This window comes from Thermobia domestica, chromosome 6 (genome assembly GCF_964235325.1).
Source record: "Thermobia domestica chromosome 6, izTheDome1.hap1.1, whole genome shotgun sequence".
NCBI classification, from domain to species: Eukaryota; Metazoa; Arthropoda; class Insecta; order Zygentoma; family Lepismatidae; genus Thermobia; species Thermobia domestica.
Window position 1 is genome coordinate 148,009,529 of NC_137459.1, and position 22,681 is coordinate 148,032,209.

The 22,681-nt window shown below is 38.6% G+C and overlaps 1 protein-coding gene across 4 annotated transcripts in view; it reads right to left on the bottom strand.

Moving 5' to 3' along the window:
* The window catches only part of LOC145688259 (cilia- and flagella-associated protein 100-like), a 288,731-nt gene that overhangs the window by 106,654 nt on the left and 159,396 nt on the right, over positions 1-22,681 (bottom strand). For 3 of the 4 annotated variants that reach the window (XM_081762229.1, XM_081762227.1, XM_081762228.1), the window contains one exon: positions 10,808-10,971. In XM_081762229.1, coding sequence (XP_081618355.1) covers positions 10,808-10,971 — 164 coding nt within the window. Of the gene's footprint in view, positions 1-10,807; positions 10,972-13,066; positions 13,239-22,681 lie in introns of those variants that run through there. The other variant, XM_081762230.1, reaches the window with a different exon arrangement.

A 22,681-nucleotide genomic window follows, 5' to 3' on the forward strand; every position in this document is an offset into this window, starting at 1 on the left:
AGTTCGATTTATCTCTTGGATAGTGTTGGCTGTGGCGAGAAAGGCTGTGTCATCTGCAAATTGATATAAACTGATATTTCTAGGCAAAATAGGAAAGTCGGCCACATACCATAGATATAATAACGGAGATAGTGAGGAACCTTGAGGAACACCAGAATGCAGAAATATAGGGTGCGAGAGGTGGTTGTTGATAGATATATAACTAAGGCGGCAAGAAAGAAAGTGGAAGATGAAACGGATGTAACACAGAGGAAGGCGGTTAGAGAAGAGTTTGTACACAAGACCAAGATGCCACACCTTATCAAAAGCTTTTTCCAAATCGAATAAGACAAGGCAGGAAGGTTTGGATATGTTGAACTGCATTGTGATATGGGTGGTAAGGCGCATAAGCTGATCATTGATACTATAAGAAGGTCGAAAGCCTGCTTGTGGAAGAGGAAGAAGATTATGAGCGGAAAGATGACGATGTAGACGTGTGACAAGAATGCGTTCCAGAATTTTGCTGAATACAAGAGTGAGCTGAATAGGCCGGTAAGAAGAGACATCATGTGGAGGTTTGTTTGGTTTTGGGAACATTAGAGTGATCGATGATTTCCAGTGACTCGGAATGTAGGCTGTGCGCAAAATAAATGTATAAATAACTGCAAGTAAATGGAGAAGAACATAGGGAGCCTTTTTGATATGTCGGTAAGAAATACGATCAGCACCTGGAGCCGTCTGACGTTTTCTGGCGACTGTACTGCGGATATCTTCGACCGTAATAAGAGCAGTAAGATAACTATTTGCAGGTAAATGGTGGTTGGAATTGGGTTGTAGATCGGGTGAAGAAAGATTGAGATTTTCTGCTGGATGACGGCGTATTGATGGGTCAGGTGCAAGAGGAGTGAAAATGCCTTGAAGATAATCAGCAAAGGCGTTTGCTTTAGCAGTATCGTCAGCGAGAGCTTCGTCTCCAGCTAAGAGAGGGTACGGTGTACGAGATGATCGGCCAGCGAGTTGGTGGAATCGCTTCCAGTACCTGGTAGGATGGGTGATGGTGGAAAGATCATTGCAGCTAGCGATCCAACGACGACGTTTTTAAGCAACGAGGTAGTTGTGAACAGTACGTTGATACTGACGGTGGAGACGGAGGGACTCAAGGTTACCAGTGTGAGTGAAGTCTCGATAATGTGCCCGGGAACGTTTGATAAGTGTAAGATACTGAGGAGGAAGAGCAGGTTTATAAGCATGAGCGGTGCGATGCGGAATATGTTGGGCAGAGGCAGTGTGGATGGAAGCTGTAATAGTATCTAATGCGATATAAAGGTCATCTTCTGATGCGTGATCCGGGACATTTTCTAATTGATGTTGAAGTAAGGTGCGGTAACCATTCCAGTTTGCTTTGTCGAACAGAAGATAAGAGCGTGGGGATGGAGGAGTAGTGCGAGAAGCAGAACGTGGGGTTGTAATGGTCAGAAGGATTGGCACATGGTCACTTGCAAGAGGATCCAGGACAGCTAGGTTGCACCGAGTCTGTAGGTTGAGAGAAGTGATAACATCTGGTGTTGTATTACTACAAGGTCTTGTAGGCTTAGGTATCGGAAGAAAGTGGCCTGAAGTATGCGTTATAAGGTAATTGCGGAAATCCTGTTGCTGGCGAGGAGTGCGACTGTGAAAATTCAGATCCGCTAGAATGATGTAAGTACGATAGTTATCTGAAATGTACTGAATAAACTGATATGGAAGAGGATGTCCAAAACAGATGTAGATGGTCGCAACAGTGCTGTTGAGCTGTTTGAAATATAAAGTAGTAACTAGATGTTCGGGTAGTGGAGTTATGGGAAGAGTAGTGCGGCGAAAAGGAAGAGATGGTGAAAATCCTATGGCGACCCCACCACTTGCCCTCCTCGCTGGTATCAAGTTATCGTGTCGAAGCATAGTATAATTTGGCAGGTGTACGTGGGTGCGGGCCTTAGGATGTGTCTCGTTCAAAACAAAACACGCAACATGTTTTTCAAAGAGGAGCTGTTCAAATAAGATTTTATGTTGAGGTAAAGAACGAATGTTCAAAAAGAGAAAAGTAATGTCCATAACGATATTAAGAAACCAGATGTTGTCGGAGAGAGTCTTAAACTTCTGTTTGCAACGGATCTGAATGAAAGTAAATAGTTTGGCTAGAGTAAGTAGCTGTAAAGTTGATGTTAAGTATGGCTTTGGCAGTTTGTTGGACTTGGCACAGAATATGGTTGCGAAGTAGCGGATGAATGTCTTGTAGAGTAACAGTAAGAAAAGACAAGAATTGGGTGATTGTAATTGGTTGACAAATATCTTGAACAGAAGCTGATTGAATGATATGCGGTTTTAATGGTACCGTTAATTCTGGCTTGAATGGATCCGCAGTAGGTTTAGCCTTGCATTTGTAACTGTAAGTAGGATGTTCAGTTTCATTACAGGTGGAACATTTAGGAGTTTCTTTCAGGTTAGAACAATTGCGGGTGCTATGAGGGCCAGTGCAGAATCCACATTTGAGTTGGTCTGGACATGCGCCGGTCGGATGATCGTTATATACTTGGCACTTTTCACACCGCATAGGAAGTGGAGCAGGAGAACGAGAAGGCTCGACACGATGACGTTTGCGGTAAATGAAGGCGCCATTTGAGAGAAGAGAGTTTATGGTGTCGTGAGAATTGGTTAAAACACGGACCATGTAGGTGTTTCCTTGTGTGTTTTTGATACTGATACATTTAATGATAGAATGTCCATCAAGCTGAAGCTCCTGGCTGATTTCTTCGTCTGTAAAGGACGGATCAACTCCTCGGATGACAAATGACAAAGCAGGTTGTTTGCGTGGTGGCGTTGGTTGCTTGGCTGATGGAGTGTTAAGTTTAGAGATAGAAGCGTTTTTACCAAAGATTTCAAAGGAATAAGTATTGCGGAGGGTGGATGCAAATTTGTCGTCTGACGTTTTAATTACTATGCCTTTCTGTGTGTAGATGATTTGTGCGATGCTCGTGCGAGGTATGTATTTGACAATGCGATGATACAGCTTCTTGAGATCAAGATACTGAGAACCATAGTTGGTAAGAAGAAAGGTATAAATGACTGGTTTAACAGAAGTGAAAGAAGTTTCAGCGTCCATGTGATGAGATGAATCAGATGCAGTAGATGAGTCGCTGAGGGTGTGACGGCGTTTTGGTTTAGATGACTGAGGCTGATTCGGATGAACTTCATTACGTGTTGTGCGTTTAGAGCTCTCCCTTCGCTGGTCGGCAGATGCAGACGGTGCGGAGGGGCCCAAGCAAAGATTAGAAGCGTTAGGTCCAGTAGCCATGATGATGACGAGCACACAAAATAACTAATGAGGTAAGGTAAGCAGGTAGAAGCCACCCATTCGGATAGTGGCTTAGTTGAGGAAATGCCCCAGTCTAAACGTGTCGCAACGAGTTACCCTTGGCTGAGATGAGTCTGATAGCTGTTGCTCAGCGAATATCTGTCGATCAAGTCCCAGGATCGAGGACAGGAGTACAAAAAGCAGCCGTGCTGACGTTTAGTACGTCACAGCTGATGTGGTCGATATCGCTATCGACCTGTGAGAATGTGATTTTCTGTAAATGGACAAGAGCCGTCTTGGAACTGGACGACTCAACTGAAATTGAGAATTTGTATTAGTTTTTATTTTTTGCTATGAGCAAAACTTTACGAGGTGAATTTGACATTCATACTAAGTTACGCACAACATATTGCTATATATTTCCTGTAATGTTTCACAAAAGTAGTTTTATAAGCGTATATATTTTCTGGACATTTATATGAGTGTAAGTGCTGCTATCTGTTGTTTCTATATTCATTATGTTCCTCTTCGTCGCTGACTATATTTCTTTCCTCGTAATCACTTATAATAATTTATGCCATATCATATTATCAATCGTAAGAATTCTGTCTGTCTAATAAGAAATAATTTTTTTTTTGTAAAAGTAGTTGTTGGACAACTGCATATAAAAACACGAATGGTGTGTTAATTACAATTGCTTCTCATCATGTGAGGTAATTAGTTTACCGATGACCATTTTCACGCTTTACTCAAAAATGCAATAAAGTTGCACCGTGATTGTATCAAATTTAATATAAATCGGGTAACGTGGAGTCAATACATTGAATTAACAGCCATTTTTTAATGCATGAACATGATTAACGTTTCTTGTAATAAAGTTGGTAATGATAATGTTTGCAGTAGCTTATTTCTGTATTGTAGTTTTAATTTACTCTTACTGTGTAGTTCATTTTACTGTGGATAGATAGAGTATTATATATCAGGCTGTGTTGTTTCCACCTTCTTTTATTTCTATACATCCATGTGTATTCTTATAATGAAATAACTCCTTGGAGAGAGTGGAGACAGATATTTAAAGAATTATGACCTCTTAATCTTTCCTCCATCTACAACATAATTATATTATTAGCGAAAAAATGTGTACATAATCCAGTCCTCATTTTCATTGCTCGCGCTCCTAGAAAATCGGACTGCTACCTACCTTTCATACGATTCTGGCAGTGTGGCCGTATCCAGATAATACAAGTGAATTTTACATACATGATAAATATTGTATACTATAGTTAGTCCTGGTTGAGACAAGACTATTCTGAATTCAACAAGCTGACTAGCATATAGGCCTACTCTCTCTTTCTTTCTTTCGTTCTCTCTCTCTCTCTCTCTCTCTCTCTCTCTCTCTCTCTCTATATATATATATATATATATATATATATATATATATATATATATAGTATTATCCTATGTGATGTAAACAAACAATTCCACGCATCACTGTTTACAAACACCGGTCCGGCAAGAGGATTTTCCACCAGATGGATCTACAGTCACATGCAGACGACGGCTTCTGGCCCCTCCCACGGAGTAGAAGACGACATCGGAGCAGCAGCGCCACCGCCACCGCCATCCAAAGGACCCTATAAATTGGATGGACGAAGACAACTCGATACCAGTTTTCTGGTGACCCTCCTCTAGTCTGCTACGGGACTTTTGGAGTAACCTAACTCCAGACCTCTAGTCTGCTACGGGACTACGCTTATCCTATCTCCTGGCCTAGCCTGCTACGGGGCTCTGTCTGGGAATCCTAACCTCAGCCGCTTAGCCTGCTACGGGGCTCTGTTGGCCACTTAACCCGCCTCTGCTTAGCACGGAGCATTGGTTCCTTAATTCCCCTCTGTTTAGCCTGCTACGGGTCTCTGTGGTGATCCTGTGTGCGACCTTACGGTCAAAGACTACCTATTTCTAACCTTTCATATTAGAGAGATTATTTTGTATAGTGTTTTGTGAAAATATTTTTATAGTGGAAGTTTAATAATAAAACTGGTAGTGGGAGTCGATTCCGGACGCTATTTTTATTAAATGCTCTACCTACAACCTACATGAGACAAAATTTTACATGGTAGAGGCTTTGACCGTCTCAGTTTTTGTCTGAATACTCCCCTACCGGGCAGTAGTTTTATTAACTTCAAAGTGAACTCTTTTTAAAGGTATGTGATTTTCTTAAGTGTACAATTAGTGAATCGGATTTGACTTTATTTAGTGCATGCCTCAACCTAGAACAGGAAAGAACACTTTCCCGGAGGACGGTACAAATATGGAGCAGAATTCACTCCCTTCTTTTAATATACCACACCTCACTAAGTATTCGGGACACATTAGGAGGATCCTGATAGATTTTTTATGCTTTTCGACCATCTTGCATTGTTGCATTCGTGGAATGAACAGAAAAAGAAAGAACTATTACCTATGTACTTACAAGACGTAGCACTTGATTTAGTCCTACAGTTAAAGGCACAGAACCAGTTAGATGCGCTTAATTACGAACAATTAAAAGATAAATTAGTTGACTTGAGTAGACCAAAATTACCGGGATAACGGGCGGAATTTGAAATTTTTCCAGTCCAAAAAGGTGAAAACGAGCCAGTAGATGCTTATTTTCTCAGAAAATTGAGGGTCATTAGACAAGTTCTGTCTCACGCCACCGAGGGACAGAAAATAAATTATTTATCCTTAGGTTTAAAGAAAAACTTTTACAAAATATTGCGTTAGAAACATTTACAACTGTTCAGGCCTTAGAAACACATTTACATATTCTGGAGAAAGCAAATGACCTAATAAAGAAGCGTGATTACGTGGAGTTACAACAGGCAATATATTCACTCTGCAATCAGAATTCACCTGTCAGCATTATAAATCCATCAACAGTTGCAGGCGCTTCCTTCCCTGTGCATCAACAACAACTGACTTATCCATTATGTAATACAACATCTAATTGGAATCAATACCAGCAACCAGCCCCAATCTTTCCTACACCTTCAGCACCACAGCTACAGGGTGCATTACAAAATCAATCACCTCCAAATCCTTCCCCCCAAGTTGCTAATCCGAATCTCCCTCCCGAACCCCCCGCGCCTAGCGTATCTAGTAATTCTAGTGTAAATAATTCATTAGACTTCACTAAATTAGCAAATCAAATGGCTGAACTATCTCTTCTAGTAGCTCAAAATGCTATAAAGAACTCACAATTTAGGAGAAGTGGCCGTAACAATTATAGGTCGAAAAATGCAAATAATGGTAATCAAAATCGGCAGAAAAACGGGAAGAACAATTCAAAAAATAATAATAGTAATCCTAGGCCGGAAACAGTTACAGTATGCGGCACATGCTACAAAAAGGTCATTCTTCCAGCACATGGTATAAGAACAATCAGCAGGAAAACGCCTAGGTGGTCCCCAGGACAACCCCTCTCAAGAACTTATTCTGAGGGCCGAAAATCAGGAAAGAAGTGAACAACAAAAATTGGGAAATACATCACTTTATGCAGTGGCTCAGTTATCAGATAGAAGGGAGAACATTAAAATATTAAATCAGGAACATAAAATATTAATTAATGTAACAATTAATAAAGAAAAATCCTGTAATCATTGACACTGGCAGTTCATTGAGTCTATGGCCTAAAAATTTGCTTTCTCCAAACACAAAATTGATTCCTTTTAGAACTAATCTACAAGGAATTGAGAATTCCGTCGTAAATTTACGCTATATAGTTTTGATTAAGTTCAGGATTGGCTGAACAACATTTTATCATTATTTCAGAAGTTTAGAGCATGAAGATTTTTTGCCTTTATTCGCTGAAGACATTCTAAATCGACTACAGACCAAGATTGACTTAGAGAATAACATGTTATCGGTATACAAGAAACCACGGCCTCCGCCGTATCCAATTGAAGTTAACACTCAAGAAAAATTATCTGCTAGCGCTATGCATGCAATAAAGCAGTACAAATCGGCTGATGTATTTATTACTCGAAACGTTACCATACCAGCCAGGTCACATTTCTTTTTATCAATTAATGTCAAGAATCGGCAAAAGAATAAGGAGTATTTTTTTATCTCTCCATTAGAAAATTTACTGGACAAATACGGACTTCAAACGTTGCCTACTAAAGTACCTAAGAATAATTTCACTTTATTGTTATCCTACTAGTAGGCCGGTAACGTTAGTAAAGAATACCCCAATTGCATATGTTGAAGAGAATGTTCAAGAAGTAGATTTACAGGGTGATTACCAAAAATGCGAACAAAATGACGAAACACTTTATAGAACTGAACAAGAAATTCAGAGTAGGCTAGAAGAGACCAAGTCACTTTTTGATGTTAAGTTATTCGACATCAATCCAATTTTAACGAGTCAACAAAAAAGCTGTGCATGATCTACTTTTTAGATACAAGCATGTCTTTTCTTATACACCAACTGACATAGGCTACTTTTGTGGTTATGTGCATAAGATAAGGATAGATAAAGGAGCCTCTTTTCATCAGAGATCACCTCCCATTCCATTGGCAGTAAGACCACAAATTGATTTACAAGTTAAACAACTTCTAGAGGCTAATATTATTAAAGAGACTAGTGACAGTTCCTTTTCCTCGCCACTTCTCATAGTGAGGAAACCAAATAGTTCAGAGTTCCGCCTAATTTTGAATCTACAGACCTGTATTAAATTTGCACAGTATTTGAGCATTCCATTCCAGTCCACAGAAGACAATTTACATGTACTTACGAGGAAACGGTCTTAAGTGTAAACAACCGATTTGGATGGGGTCCGGATATGTGTTACAGGAGACCAAAGTAGGAGACACGTATTTCGGCGTTTGGGCCCATACGCAGAAATTTCCGAAATACGGGGCCCCAAAGTGGCCCTACATGCCATAACTAGGAAGCGAATGGCGTTACTGGTGCAGAATGTTGGCCTGGGTTGGAATATGTTATAATATATCCAAAGGTATGAAACTTATGTTTGTTGTTAGGTCCCACAAAAGGGAATGTCGAATGTACAGGGTCCGATATTGGTAGATTTTCAATAAGGATATGAAGTTGGCGTAGGTGGTACCCATGCAAGTCTGAACAGATGTTCAGCTGGAACGAGCCGTCGAGGGGGATATGCTGACCAAGAGGGTGTCAACGGAGCGAAAGAATGTTTGCGTTTTTCGCTTGTATTTCTATGGCTAGGATGTGTCGAAACCGGGCAAAGTGGCGGAAGTAAAGTTTGCCGCCCTGTCAGGTTTTGTCGAAAGATAAACTACATGTCTTCGACTTGGGCTTATAATATCCATATCCGGATCCCAGCCAAATCGGTTGTGTACAAGTAACGTCATTCGCATCCTAGTTATAGCATGTAGGGCCAATTTGGGGCCCCGTATTTCGGAAATTTCTGCGTATAGGCCCAAACGACAAAATACGTGTCTTCTACTTTGGTCTCCCGTAACACATATCCGGACCCTAACAAAATCGGTTGTGTACAAGTAACGTCATTCGCTTCCTAGTTATAGCATGTAGGGCCACTGTGGGGCCCCGTATTTCGGAAATTTCTGCGTATGGGCCCAAACGCCAAAATACGTGTCTTCTACTTTGGTCTCCCGTAACACATATACGGACCCCCGCCAAATCGGTTGTGTACAAGTAACGTCATTCGCTTCCTAGTTATAGCATGTAGGGCCACTGTGGGGCCCCGTATTTCGGAAATGTCTGCGTATGGGCCCAAACGCCCAAATACGTGTCTCCTACTTTGGTCTCCCGTAACATATATCCCGACCGCAGCCAAATCGGTTGTTTACACTTAAGACCGTTTCCTCGTTAGAGGCTAATACCACATTTCGACTATTGACATAAAGTCTAGTTATTTTCAACTATTATTGCATCCTAAAAGTCAAAACTACATGACTATTAAGCTTAATCATACTAGAAAGGCGAATAAATTTCAACGCTGCGTAATGGGACACACCTCGTCTGCGGCAGACCTAAGTATAGCTGTACGCATGCTTTTAGAGGGTTTACCACCTCGCGTAACAGCCTTTGCGGATTACCTTGTTATAGGGAGCAAAAATTGGAAACAACAACTTTCGGACTTGGAATTGGTCTTTAAAAGTTTAAGAAAACACTATTTTAGAGTAAACCCGAACAAAACCCATGTATGATTCTCGGAATTGGAAGTTTTAGGATTCACAGTTAATTGAAATGAGATCAAAATATCAACTAAAATTGCCAAAAATACGATTTATTTAAAAAAAAACTCTAAACGGATCTTGAAAAGTTTCTTGGGACTATGCTCTTATTTGAGAGCACATATTAAAGATTTTACGGAAAAAGTGGAACCCTTTCAAATTCTTTTGGACAAGAATTCAAAATTTAAATGAACAGCTCAGCACCACGAGCTATTTGAGAAACTTAAGATGGATATTATTCAGGCCCCATCTTTGTTTCATTTCGACACATCATTGGAAATCCGAGCATATTCAGATGCATCGTCAACCTCCGCAGGCGGCATATTGGCATGTTACAACCCTAAAACTAATGAGGAACGTGTTGTTTCCTATTGTAGTCGACGTTTTACCAAAAGTGAGAGAAAGGCCTCAACATGGCAGAAAGAACTATATGCATTGATATATGTTCTTTGAAAATTTCGATATTTCTTATTGAATAGAAAATTTAAACTATTTCTAGATGCTAAATGTTTGGCTTCACTCAATACCCAACCGGACAAAGTCGGGAAATTTAGTCGCTATAAAATATTCTTGGAGGTTTACAATTTTGAAATTCAACACATTAAAAGTCAGCAGCATCCTGCAGACATTTTTAGCCACTTACTGAACTAATATATGTGTATTATATATATGAGACAAAGTTTTACAATATATATATATATATATATATATATATATATATATATATATATAGTAGACTATCGGTTAATCGACCACCATGGGACCGAATCGTGTTCGGATAACGAAAGAGTCGGTTAAAACGAAAATCACTATTTCTAAAGTGAATAGTAGTCCTATCGCTATAACGGTTAAAATGGGTTACAGTATTATAGTTCATTAACTTTAAGTTGCTAATATCAGTACTTTTGACTACAAGTTTACAACCGTTCTCACGAAACTGGGTGAACGCATTGTTGTCAACACCATTCAGTTTCTCAATGACTGCGTCTCCAAGTACTGCAGTATCATTCCGTACCAGTTTTAGCAAATTTGCGGAGTGCAGTGCGCAACACAAAAGGCTGGAACAAGCAATTATAAGTGCTATGCCAATTATCGTGCGGAATGCAAGTTTTGCATTTCATTGATATAAACTCGTACATGTAATGAGACTCCTGGTAACGTTCTACTTCACCAATCTCACTGGAACCCGTAAGCAGAGCTGCTAGGATATTGGCTTTATTACCGACCATACAATAAATTAATTTTCCCATACAAATACAATGCAAATTCATACTAAACCTTTTCATTGCTTCCGTAGCTAATCGACTGTTTTCTTGAACATAATCTTCAAAAATACGTTCGTATTTCTTAAAATCTTCTTCAATAACTTGGAATTCTTCATATATTTCCCGTAATAAAATATCTAACTTGTGCATTTCTTTTATTTTAAGTTGAGTGAGCAGCTGTAAAAAGGAAGAAAACAGAAATTATCATTTTAGTTAGTATTTTTTAAAAAGAAATAACTCACATGGTTTTTATTTTCCCTTAAATAACGAGTTTTATTCCAAAATTAATTTTACCAATGACTAAATTATAACATCTTTCAACAAGTACCTGCATAAAAAATCGCTATGTTTCACCGTTACGGAAAGAAACAACAATAGATACAATCTGCTAGCTAACAGTGTATTTTGATAATATACAGTACAAAAATAAATAACAATTTCTTGCAGAAAAATACAACTGTCAATTATTATTATTGTCAACGTCGACATACTTTTTAGTGCCACAGAAGTTCGGTTTGATGATTTTCTCGAAAGCTACGAAAAGACAACTTACCAGCAAGCGTGTTGTTTCCTTCACCTCAACGTGTTTTATCAACTAATATAAGACTTACTTCGGACATTAATTTAGTGAAAAGGAAATTGAAATTGTAGAGTGATGACAATTTTAGGTTATATTTCATTAACTATATTGTCGTCCAGCTAGAGTCAGAATAAAGAGCTTAATGAAGGCTTACTGCAGCATGAGTTTCACTTCAGTATTAACATGGTTCTTGTACAGCGTTAGTTTTCATGTTTAGAAAAATAATTCGTTTCTCTCCATTTTGTCGAGAACTACCGATGAACTTTTACAATTACGCAAACCACTTCGTTCAGTTCAATAAGATCTTTCGATTGGTGTATGTTTCATTTTTGGACATATTTTTCTTTTCGTTAAAGTTAATAAATAATAGTGTACAGTGGCGGAGCGTACTATGAGGCTCTGAGGGCGGACCTACCCTGTTTTCTATCGTATATTTTCTTTATCTTTGGTTTCTTATAAAATAAAATCAATACTTCAACATTTCGGTCTTTTCAGTAACAAAATAGTAGGTTGGAAACACTTGGAGATCCTTCTGTCTGAGCCTCACCAGCTCGCTACACAGGCTTGCGGGCTATGCTTCTTAGGAAGCGAAGCTATTATTGCTGGGAATTGCACGCATGGTTGGCAAGGTGCGAAGGTTCGCCTCAGGGAGTTTTGTTTTAACGTTGAAGCCATCTTTCAATGCTAATATGTTATAAAATGATTTCCTTAACACAGAGTAAGAAGTTTCTGTGATCAATTATGTGTTCTATTAGTGATATATATAAAATTTAGGTATATACTCTTAGGAATTATTCAGAGCTGCTTTTTCTTTACATGGGGCCTGGACCATAATAGCTTGTAGAATATAAATCTGATATATTAAAGATACATATAAATTTATCAAACGCTACAGTACAAGATAAAATAATATCGTTTTGTAGAATCAGTGTGGTATTTACGATATTGTGTCGGGGACCTTAAGCACGAAAACCAATCCCTTAAATATGTCACTGCATAGAATACAATATTAAATATCTTGGTTTGATTCAAATGAAGTTTCTTCTGAGAAGTAACATTTTTAGTGAAGTCATTATCACGTGATGCATTAAGTGCCGTATTGTACTTTAAAGTGGGGTATTCAAGTAACGAACGCTTATTCAAGAAATTTGACAATTAACTGTAAGAATGTAATTTCTTTTTCTCTCCCTCCATTTTCAAATATAGAGGAAATTAAAACAGCAAGTGAGGATGAAATCCCCTCATACCTCTGCAAATCCCAGACAGAAGAAAACATAAACTGCAATTCAAAGTATTTGTAGTGGAGCTAAATAGGAATATTCCTTTAATACACATTGGGTGTTTCCCTCCATATAAATATTTGTTGAATAATAATAATAATAATAATAATAATAATAATAATAATAATAATAATAATAATAATAATAATAATAATAATAGAAGACTACTTTTTTCTATTTTACTTATATAAATATTCATTCTTTCTTGTTAAATTAAACAAAAAACTACTATGTATACATGCACATAAATTTAACTCTAAGCTGTGTTAGAAATAAAGCTAAGAAAGTTTTTAAAATAAATAGATTTTTTTTTTTTGGTTTAACTCAATAAGGAAAATATAATTCTGAATTTTGAACGTTTTATGATACATTAAATGTTATTTGTGTTATTACTTTATGGGATATACCTTACTTGTAGGATTACGCTTCGCCACCGATAGTGTAGATTTTCTACCACACTAATTCTCTTCCACTAGGATTAAAAGAGCTGGATATAATGTAATAGCAACATTGTTATAATTCGGATCTGGCTTTATACACAGAAAAATACTTGTTAGATTCCTTCAATGTAATTGCCTTCCACCTCTATCACCTTCTGCTACACGTGTGGAAGGCATCGTATTCCGCTAGTGTGTCAATCTTTGTCGATGTCCTGTACGGACCGCCCGTGCGATATGGCACGGATGATGACTTGTCTTGCGTCACCACTGAAAGTGTCTGAATCATACATTTTTCGATAGAGCAGATTACAAGTCTAAGACGATAACATACCGCTCCAGCTCATTGCCTATTAGTTTTGGAGATATTCACCTACAATGCTCATTTGCTTACACTTTCGACAGCCTGTAGTTCAATCAGAGCGATTCGAGAACACGTTTACTGGATTTTTTCTTGTTGCTATAAGTAAATTTACCTCTCAAACAGGGACGGCGCCAGAAACGCTTTATGGTGTTGGCGGAAAGGGGCGGTCCTAGTTGCTGGATGGGAGGACAATGAAAATGAGAACTGGGTAATGTAGACATTTTTTGACAATAATTTTCAATTTTATACTCCTTAGTTAGCTAAGGCTCAGATTGAAATAGGGGAGGAACAAGGATGTGGAAAACAGCTGTCCTGGCCTTATAGAAGGTACAATTCCGGCATTCGCCTAGTGGGACTGAAGAAATGCAGGACTTAGGATGAGCTGCGGGAGTTCGTTTCTATATGCTGGACCTACCGAACTCCGCGTGGCAGACACATTACTTCTATTTCCATTTTTTTTTGGACAATGATAACGGTGTGTATACTGTGCAGTCGATGAAGTTCAAGACAGCTTTACCTCCTCTTCCTTCAAGAATGCACATGAATGCATAGAAATAAAAGAAGGTTCAAACAACACATACTAACAGATAATCCTCTACCTTTCGTTAATAACATAAAATTCACAATAAGTAGGTAAAGTAAAACAAGGTTTTTTTGACGTGATCTCTATATACAACAGCAAAGACCTATGTTACTAAAAGAATAGAGAAATTCGACAGCATGATTGTTTGATTATAGCTTACACAGATATCTTTGAAACTGAAACTCAAGTTAGCTATATATATATATATATATATATATATATATATATATATATATATATATATATATATATATATATATATATACAGGGTGGTAGGAAACTTCACCGACAAACTTCGGGAGGTGATTCCCGACAACAAAACAAGAAAAAAGTGCTTTTGCACTTTTCTCTAGGACACATAGTTTCGGAGCTACATGATGCCGAAAACGTGGCAAAATACACTTTAGAGCGCTATATCTTCTCTATTTCGAATGATAGAGGCAAGGCGGTGTGGTCACCTCAAAGAGACGAAACCTGCTCTATTCAAAGATGAGTATGTCGCAATCGTGAAATCAGTGTACAAGGAACTCCCCAAAGGAGCGTAGGGACTCTCGGATAAACTGTCAAGTAAAGATACGTCAAAATAGGTGTGAATGGATAGGTTTCCCACCTGGTAACCATAATTAGTTGTAACCATGTCGAGATTTCAAACAGAGACGAATTGATGGACGCGTCATTTAGGTACCACCAGGTACTGATGGTGACCAACAATGAAGTTGTCGATATGAAGTGTGGGTGAACACACTTCGGGAGGTGACTCCACAACTGGAAACAACGAAACAAGTCATGAACAGAAGTCGAAAGAGGCGGCGTGTTCCAGCAGGAACCGAACAAAAGATCGCCCACACACCGTGGGTAAATCTCCCGAACGAATTGAGGTAGTGACGTCGGTCCACAAAATGAGAAAGAAAATCATACTCAAGGGAACTGATGGTGCAAACTGAATGCAGCAGGTGGAACTACGCAATGGGAGTCCATACAGGAAGAAGGGGATTCCGCAAAGCAGACATGGTAGGGGCAGTGAAAAGTGAAACAGACGTATGTACTATGACGTGTTACGTATGGCTTACGTACGAACTGTGGGGTGAGAGCTGAAAAAGTGGGGACTCCCCATTGGAGCGTCGGGGACCAATTCAAGGGAACACCGCCGAACATGTGTGTTGGTGCAGCGGTTCTGCAACAAGCAGAGTACGCAGGCATTCCAGGGCCGAGAATCGCTATAGGCCCTACTGAGTAGGCAACTGAGGCATGGAAGACATGAACAAAAGTAAGCATGCGTACAGGCAAACATGGACTGTATTTTCAAGGATGATACACTACAGCTCGTACTGGTGTCCGTGATGAATAAATATCACAAAGGATGACACTAAAGGTTTCAGAAGTCTTACAACAGTCTTATCTGTGGCAACACTAAAGAAGATGCTCAAAATGACGTCGTCGCATAGACCGGCGCACACGTCGAAACGTGTCTGGTTCTTCCCACAAAGCGTCACAAGTGGCTCGGACGCATTGTTCCAACGTTTGGATATCAGGAACCGGAGTAGCATAAACAACAGTTTTGAGATGCCTCCATAAATAGAAATTCAGGGGGTTTAAATCCGGCGACCGAGCAGGACATGACATAGGACCGCTACGGCCGATCCACTTGCCCGGGAAAACAGTGTTCAAATAATCACGCACGGGGCGACAGAAATGCGCCGGGGCACCAACGTGCATATACCACATACGTTGTTGTAAGACCAACGGTACATCCTCCAGAAGTGTAGGAAGTATCATTTCGCGCAAGAAGTTCAAATAGATGGCCCAGTGAGTCGTTGTGGAAGAACAACTGGTCCAATGAGACGGTCACCCAGAATCCCTGCCCAAACGTTGATACGAAACTGGTGCTGGTCGCGGGCCTGTACCATTCCATGTGGATTATCCACAGACCACAGATGAATATTATTAAAATTCTGGATACCATCCCTTCCAAATTGGGCTTCATCTGTGAACAAAATGGAGGAGAGAAAACCGACAGTTGTTACCATCAAATGGAGAACCTGATTAGAAAAGTCCAGCCTGGGAGGAAAATTCCCCTGGCGATAGACCTTGTACCCGTTGCAAATGATAGGGGTAAAAATTGTTGGCATGAAGGATCGACAACACTCTCTCATGACTGACATTATGCTGACGGGCAAGCTCCCTGGAACTTACACTCGGGTCATCGAGCACATGTCGTAAAATTCGTTCTTCGGCATGCACAGTGCGTTCCTCACGTGATCTTCCCGTATCATACATGGCAGGGTGAAACGTTCCGGTCTCACACAAACGACGAAACAGCGTTGCAAATGTTGTATGATGCGGTTGGCGTCTATTGAGATATCGATCGTTGTATAATCGGGCTGCCTGCCTACCATTTCCATGTGCTTCTCCATACACAAAAATCATCTCGGCCTGTTCCTGATTGGTGTAATGGGTCATTGTTACAACACACTACACTATGAACGTGATTCACAACAGACAACGTAGTAGTTGCACACTTCACGCATGACTTTGACAGACAAGGTAGGTCTGCTCAATGGTGATGTATTGTTTGTTGGTTGTGCACTTAGTGTTTCTTCCGTGCTAACTCCTTGTGCATCGGAATGACCCTGACTGGCAACTTGGAGTCCTCTCGAGGCAAATCAACCAAGTACGTATGTAGTGTGGTTTAGCCGTATGGTAGCTATGGCCCTCTGTTTTTGACCGTGCAATGTTCCCGAAAATAGTCAAGTTTTGCTGTCAGCAGTGTTCGAATAAACGAGGGGGTGCAGGGGAAATAACCCTCACGTAAAAGCTTATTCCCGGCTTATATCATGAAAATAACATAGTATCCAGGCAGGAATGCTTAATACAACTGCATTGTTGGTTACCATCAGTACCTGGTGGTTATGGATCTTCACCACAGCGAAATGAAACTACCGCTAATTTTGAAGTTTTTTTTTTTATCTAATATCTTGAAAACAAATAACATTATTGGAGAAACAAAAACATAGTGCAGTAGATAATATTCTTCATGTGATACCGTTATCACAACTCATCTATCTTCTTTGGGTGTGCCACTATTTACACAGCCCGCAAAAAAATGCTAAATCTTTCAGCAGTTGCAAATGTTAAGCAGATAAGTGAGTTGGGATCACGGTATCACATGCAGAATCATAATATCTAGAGCATTATGTTTTTGCTTTCCCAACATTTGTATTTATTTTGAACACATTACAGAAACACTATAAAATTAGCGGTAGTTTAATTTTCGCTGTGGCGAAGACCCTTATGCAACCACACATAGCGAATATGACGTGTCTACCATTTCGTCTCTGTTTGAGATCTCGGCATGGTACAACTAAATATGGTTACCAGGTGGGAAACCTATCTATTCACGCCTATTTTGATGTATCTTTACCTGACAGTTTATACGGGAGTCCCTACGCTCCTTTGGGGAATCCCTTGTGCTCTGATTTCACGATTGCGACATACCCATCTTTAAATAGAGCAGGTTTCGTTCCTTTGAGGCGACATGCCGCCTTGTCTCTATCATTCGAAATAGAGAAGATATAGCGCTCTAAAGTGTATTTTGCCACATATTCGGCATCATGTAGCCCCAAAACTATGTGTCCTAGAGAAAAGTGCAAAAGCACTTTTTTCTTGTTTTGGTGTCTTGTATCACCTCCCGAAGTTTGTCGGTGGAGTTTCCTATCACCCTGTATATATATATATACAATTATAAATTGGATAAAGGAGTAAACAACAATTAACAAAACTTCATCATAATGCACAGAAACAATAATGTACTTTAAACTATGAAGGGTTAATCATATGGTACGAACAAGCTTACAATAAACTTTTATACCTGCACTTTAATGAAGTGCAATGCGTCGACTCTTATGTCCAACAACGAATGCATTTACCACATCCTCTACAACAATATTCATTCAAGTTTTCTTTCTACTGAAAGGAAACAAAGATCGCTTAGGTGACCGCTTGCAATTCGATTTCTTAGATATGTTTTAAGTCGTCTAAGACAAGAGAAAGAACGCTCACATGGTGAACTAGATACAGGATGGTGACAACAATTACTGCTAATTTGTGAATTTCATGAAAAGCAATTTTGAAACGATCTATCACTTCAGTAAACTGAGGAATGGAGGTAATTTTGCATTGGTTTTCCTCCTCATAACGTTTCCAAACTTTCGGGAGAAGCTTCAGTTTCACATCTACACTATCGACGTCACATCCATAATGACGTGCAAGTGGTTTAATTTTCTCAAATGAGAGGAAGTGTTCACTTTTAGGGTGAAGACTGCTTATCCCACATAGAATACCTGTATTTTCTGTAAAACGCCTATTCATTTCTGCAAGTATTCCGTTAAGTACAGGAAGAAATATCCTAAGTCTGTAGTCTTCTTGGGATTGTATATCTTCTTCCTCAAGCGATATTTGCTCAGTCACAATATACTGACGTAAATGATGGGGCAGTGGTCGTGTTCTAAACATTGGACCCGTTAGAGATATACCGTTATTTTAAGAAGACTCAAAGGCTCATTCCACATTTTTTCAAACTCCTCGACGGTGTTTCGAATATCTGTAAAATAATCCACTACAGCCTTCGTAGCTAAAACAGCATCAGCCAGTGTGCTCTTATTATTTTGTAGATAATCTGACAATCTTTTCAACTTTCTAAGATAAAGTGTGAACAAGTTGAGTTGGAACACAAACTAAAAATTCACTTCACTCAATAGACGTCTTTTGTTTTTTTCGTGTTATTTTCTCCTGGAGTAAAAACTGGAATTAGAAAGGAAGGTTTACATGGGTTGTGATGTCAAATAATGGAATTCAAGGAATAATAAACATATATTCCTCCTATCAGTATATTTGAGGAGGGATGGGGGAAAAATTTTAGTGTTCTTTCCTAAAACGAAATTTACAGTAACGACAATACTAATAATGCTAAAACAATAAAAATCACGTATATGTCAATAACTGAAATTCAAGTAGAGATATTAAAAAACAAAAGTTTTTTTTCCATGTGTCCGCGGCAATTATGAGTGATTATTTTTACATTTTTCCAACCCTACGAAATCGGTTTAAATGGCTTCGTAGTTCACGAGGTGCTGGCATTTAAAGCCCGCGTAAGTTAAAGGTTAATCACGACTTTTGACATCAATATATTACTACAAGTATCTGCCTTAAAATCATTGTCCATTACATAGTTAAACAGAGTCCTAGAATCAATTACATTACAATCCAAAGTAATACCTATTGCTTTTGAACTACAGGATGTTACCTTCATTAGGGAAAAGTCGTCTGGTATCGGACAGCGGGTGGTATAGGACAAAAGCAGTTTTCGTTATTTCCTGCTTAAGGCGGCATCTGTCAAGCATACAGTGAGTTGATCGGAATGAATTAGCCAAATCCACTCCATAGTGGATTTGTCCGATGAACGGTATCTGGTGCTACAAGGTTTTTGTATTTTTGCGAGTGATCAGGTGCATGGAGATAAATTTGTGTGGCTGCAACTTGTCACAAAGTAAATGTATTGATATATTGTTGCTATCACAGCATTTATTAGGGTGTATATATATTATAATTTAGGCGTATAGTTGCATTCATGTTGTTACAAGCAGGTAGATAGCCATTCATAAGTTGCAAGTCTTTCCGCTGGTATCGGACAAAATGGAATCGCGTGGTATCAGACAAAACACTGGTAAGTAAACTTGACATTTTTTAATTGTTCCTGGCTTTTTCAAGAAACCATGGGAAAATACGTGGCAATTTGGATGAAGAAAATATGAAGTTGGCCATGGACAAAGTTTTTTCCAAAGCAGCACGTGCGGCCAGTGCTAGATATGGTGTTCCTTAGAGCACATTAGGAGATCGTGTCGAAAAATTGTCGGAACGGATGTTTTTCGGATAACAAACTTCGCTGCTCGGATAACAAAGGCAAATTTAGCAGAACGTGACCAAGAAGAAATACTATACAATCATGTAAAGACTTTGTATAGTTAACTAGTCTAATGCCACTAAGAATATCAGAAGTTTTAAAACTAGTTTACAAACTTGCTGAAAAACTAAACATTATAATATGCGGGAAGTCTTTTGATGATTGGATACAGCGCAATATATGTAAGGATTTGGTCGATGAACAATGTGAAAATTTTGAAGGCAGGGTGTTTTATCATTGTGAATTGTTCATAATAAAAATAACAACTCTTGATGAGACTAAGAATTTTAAGATCTATTTTTACTTTTATTTTAGGCTCTATTTCAAAGAATATTAAAACGATATTATATGTGTAAGAACTCCTGTAAGTAAACAGCTAATATCTGCAATTTGTTCTGTTATTAAATTACCTCAAAAGATTAATTCTCTGTAGTTTTATGTTTGTCCGAAACCACCCTCCACCTTTTAAGAACGCTAATTTGTGTTACCTTTGATTTTCTACAACAAATATATTATTATTATCTTACTTGTCAAATCACCTTTTATATGTTATGTGTAAGATACCAAGGTATACATTTTTAGGGGTTGACTCGTTCTCTTTATGAGCACTGTTTCAACCCCTATTTTACCATAGCAGAGAATACACGAACACATAGCAGAACAGATAATCATTTGTGAGTACATTTTAAGGGGTGGACTCGTTCCCTTTTATGATCACTTTTTCCACCCCTATTTAAACATAGCAGTGACTTATTTTCCAACCCCTATTTTAACATAGCAGAAATTACATAAGACTACGAACACATAGAAGAGCAGATAACACATAAGACTACGTAACATAGCAAGGGTGTATTCGTTGTTTCTTATGATTACTTTTTCAACCCCTATTTGAACATTTTAACATAGCAGAGACTACGAACACATAAGACTATGAACACATAGCATACCAGATAATACATAAGACTACGTAACATAGCAGGCATGCATTCGTTCCCATTTATGATAACTTTTTCAACCCCTATTTTAACATAGCAGAGAATACATAAGATTCATTCCGTTTTATGAGCATTTTTTAGGGGTGGACTCGTTCCCTTTTATGATCACTTTTTCAAACCCTATTTGAACATTTTACCATAGCAGACACTACGAACACATAAGACTACGAAACATAGCAGGAATGTATTCGTTTCCCACCCCTATTTGAACATAGCAGATAATTCATAAGATTCATTCCCTTTTTCAACCCCTATTTTAGCAGACAATGAATACCTATGTAACATAGCAAAGGGGGTGTACTTAAGAATACGAACACACATAGTAGGGCTGTATTCATTCCACCCCTATTTAAACATAGCAGTGACTTATTTTCCAACCCCTTTTTTAACTTAGCAGAAATTACATAAGACTACGAACACATAGCAAAGCAGAGAATACTAAGACTACGAAACATAGCAGGGGGTGTATTCATTCCCTTTTATCATCATTTTTTTCAACCTCTATTTTAAGACAATGAATACCTATGTAACATAGCAAAGGGGGTGTACATAAGACTACGAACACACATAGTAGGGCTGTGTTCATTCCACCCCTTTTTAAGCATAGCAGAACTAGTAAAAGTGTATGGCTTATCTTCCAACCCGTTTTTCAACATAGCAGAAATTACATAAGACTACGAACACATAGCAGAGCAGAGACACGCATGCACAGAAACATTTACATTTCCGATTCGAAACGCCCTTTGAACAGATTTGGATGAAACTCGGTATATGGGGGTTTTCGACCATGCTGATTACGAATAACACACTTATTTCTACCCGGGTCTTATAGTTTATGTGGGATACGCCCTTTCTATGACAATTTTAACCGATTTGGATGAAACTCGGTATACAGGGGTTTTCGGACATACTGATTGCGAATATCATATTTATTTCTACCTTGGTCTTATAGTTTATGTGGGATACGCCCTTCCTATGACAAATTTAACCGTTTTGTATGAAACTCGGTATATAGGGGTTTTCAGACATGCTGATTACGAATATTATATTTAGTTTTACCTGGGTATTATAGTTTATGTGTAATACGCCATTTCTATGACAATTTTAATCAATTTTGATGAAACTCGGCATAAGGGGGTTTTAGACATGCTGATTACGAATATCATATTTATTTCTACCTTGGTCTTATAGTTTATGTGGAATACGCCCTTTCTATGACAATTTTAACCGATTTGGATGAAACTCTGTATATAGGGTTTTCGGACATGCTGATTACGAATGGCATATTTATTTCTACCTGGGTGTTATAGTTTATGTTGGGATACGCCCTTTGTATAACAACTTTAACCAATTTGGATGAAACTCGGTATATGGGGGTTTTCGGAAATGGTGGTTACTAATATTATATTTATTTTTACCTGGGTCATACAGTTTATGTGGGATACGCCCTTTCTATGACAATCTTAACCGATTTGGATGAAACTCGGTATCTAGGGGTTTTCGACCATGCTGATTATGAATATTATACTTATTTTTACCTGGGTCTTATAGTTTATGTGGGATACGCCCTTTGTATGACACTTAAAACCCAATCACTTGTAAACGAAGCAACATATTGAGGTGGTGTTTACACATTTAGTAATTGGTCACCAGCAACTACATGTTCCAAAAATACTGACCATTAAGGTC